This window comes from Temnothorax curvispinosus, unplaced genomic scaffold (genome assembly GCF_003070985.1).
Source record: "Temnothorax curvispinosus isolate PA1 unplaced genomic scaffold, ASM307098v1 QBEX01002140.1, whole genome shotgun sequence".
In the NCBI taxonomy this organism is placed as follows: Eukaryota; Metazoa; Arthropoda; class Insecta; order Hymenoptera; family Formicidae; genus Temnothorax; species Temnothorax curvispinosus.
Window position 1 is genome coordinate 9,310 of NW_020211920.1, and position 2,487 is coordinate 11,796.

The 2,487-nt window shown below is 59.1% G+C and overlaps 1 protein-coding gene across 1 annotated transcript; it reads left to right on the forward strand.

The window, feature by feature from the left end:
* Positions 1-1,010: 1,010 nt before the first annotated feature.
* On the forward strand, positions 1,011-1,661 carry LOC112468831 (wiskott-Aldrich syndrome protein homolog 1-like). Its single transcript, XM_025038193.1, has one exon. It carries the CDS (start codon positions 1,011-1,013, stop codon positions 1,659-1,661), a length of 651 nt encoding a protein of 216 aa, XP_024893961.1.
* The last annotated feature ends 826 nt before the right edge of the window (positions 1,662-2,487 follow it).

Consider the following 2,487-nt stretch of genomic DNA (forward strand, 5'->3'; position numbering starts at 1 on the left):
GCATACATGGCTCCTGACCATGCAGGACCGTTTTTCAAAATGGCTGGAGATGCGTCTTTTACGCCGCGCCACCGCGCCCGCCGTCACGACGAACATTGCCAAAGCAATACTGTACCGACACGGATGCCCCGAGGTAATCCTGTCAGATAATGGGACGCAGCTCCGGTCCGCGAAACTTGAAAAAATGCTAGCCGCACATCACGTGCGGCATGCATATACGCCCGTGCACGCGCCACATTGCAACCCGGTAGAACGAACGAACCGCGTAGTAAAGACAATGGTATCCCAATATGTGGACCAAAATCATCGAAATTGGGACGAGCGAATACCGGAGTTGCAATTTGCGTACAATACGGCGCGACACGAGGCAACCGGATACACCCCTGCATATCTTGTCTACGGTCGCGAGCCGGTATCCCCTCTCAATCAAGACGCGACGCCGCACCGAAAACCGCCGCACCGCCGCCCGACGAAAAGCGCCGACATCTCGAGGAGGCCTTCGAACTCGCGAGAATACATCTCGCACACGCGTTCCAGCGACAACAAAAATATTATAATCTCCGACGACGAGCGTGGACCCCAAAAATTGGAGACTGGGTATGGAAGCGTGAGTACCCACTCTCCAATAAAGCCGCAGCATTCAACGCAAAACTCGCGCCGAAATTCAGAGGCCCCCTCGAGGTGCGACGTATAGTATCCCCCGTAATTGTGGACCTGCGCGATAAGAGCGGCAAGTGGATCCGACATATCCACGTACAAGACTTGAAAGCCGCGCCGGAAACCCCCCCTCCAGGCGACGAGACCGGGGAAGAAAACGCCGAAACAAACAGCGAAAGCGACAACGAAACCGACGCCGAAAACACCAGCGACCCCGACAACGACACCGAGGACAACAGCGAATATTAAACATTGCCCTATATCCCCTCCCGGACACCCGCTAAATAAACAAAAAGTCGGCTATATAAACGAGCCCCGAAGTCAAAAGACACACTCGAGTCAAATTTCCCGAGATGGAGACAGCCACGACCGAGAAAAGCATCCTCGAGGAGATCGAGGAACTCCTCGCCGAGCCCGTCGCTTACGACCCGGCCTGCCCGGATTTCGGCACGACCTGGACGAAGCTGTTCAACACGGGATCCGCCGCCTCCGCTGCCGCCGCCGCCGAGGCCCCAAGACCCGCAGCAGCTCCGCCGCCACGTAAAAACGTGCCAACGGTCGGATGCATGGTCCAGAGGTCGGACCACCAGCACCGACGAAAAATGGAGTGGCTGACGACCCCGCCACCACCGAGGCCGGCCCGCCGCATCACGGCAGCAACATACTTGGCGCGCAAGACAATCGCCGCCAAGCCGACGCCACCGCCGATCGCACCACCGGCCATACCACCGGCGGAACCACCGGCCGCGCTACCAGCCGCACCGCCTGCCGCACCACCAGCCGCCGAGACGCAGGCACTCCGGCCCGTAGGCCCGCGGGAAACCCCGAAGATCCCTGTGCTTGTGGAGCCGGGCCACGTCATCTTGGTACCCCATGGAGCCGTCCACAACACACGGGAGTGGAAAACCACGGAGAGGGGCTACCGATGGCATGTCCGCTTCAACCACGAGGGGACCGTCCGGAAGATTCGGAAATTACCGGCAAAACCGAGGACCCGGACCTGAAGCGCCGAATTCGCGCTCTAAAAGGAGGGGGGTGATGTAACGATGCGCCCCGAAACGCATCATTCCCGGCGAGCATCAGCCGGATGCCGCCCGGCCGAACACCCGCCGGGCAAAACAAGGCACGGTGTGCCCTTTTTTAAACTATCCATTTCGCGTATCAGTCCGCAAACGGACTTAGCGCGGCAACCGACTCGGAGCGCCGAGCGGTGCCGAAAACGGCCGAGAGCCACCGAACGCAATCGCGGCGTCGGAGCGCCGTACTTCCCGAACGCTCCACCGCTCCATCCCGGCGCGCGCGATTGCCGTCGCGTATACCCCCGCTACGCCGACACGCCGCCGCGGACGTATATAAACCGAGCAATATTGCTAGGTTTTCAGATTCCGCCGTGAGCCAGCAAACCGATCCGACCGATTCTCCGCTGCTCACGAATCCCGAAATCCTCCAGTCGAAACAACCAGGAGGTAGAGAGTATTCTCTGTCTCTGCCGAGTGAAGAATCTAGGCGGTTGACTCGACTTTCCATTATACATATTTCGAACACCTGTGACACCGGAGTGAACCAGGGTAAGAGAGTTCTTCTCTTACTCGCCAAGGGTCTTGGCCACCCGGTGCCGCCTCCCGCCTACACGAATCAATGCGCCAGGAAATAGAGAGTACTTCTCTATCTCCGCTAAGGGTCTTAGCCGCTCGATATCACGTCCAATAGCGATCCAGCGCCCTATGCGCTCACTACCGCCGGTATCCAAATCTGCGCTACCGCGCCGAAATACCTCTGCGAGCCCGCACGCCCGCCGATCCGCGAAACTCCGCGATCTCCGTAAATCAT

What these genes read in the sequence shown, in the direction of transcription:
- LOC112468831 (XM_025038193.1), top strand. Translation starts at nt 1,011, where the DNA reads ATGGAGACAGCCACGACCGAGAAAAGCATCCTCGAGGAGATCGAGGAA.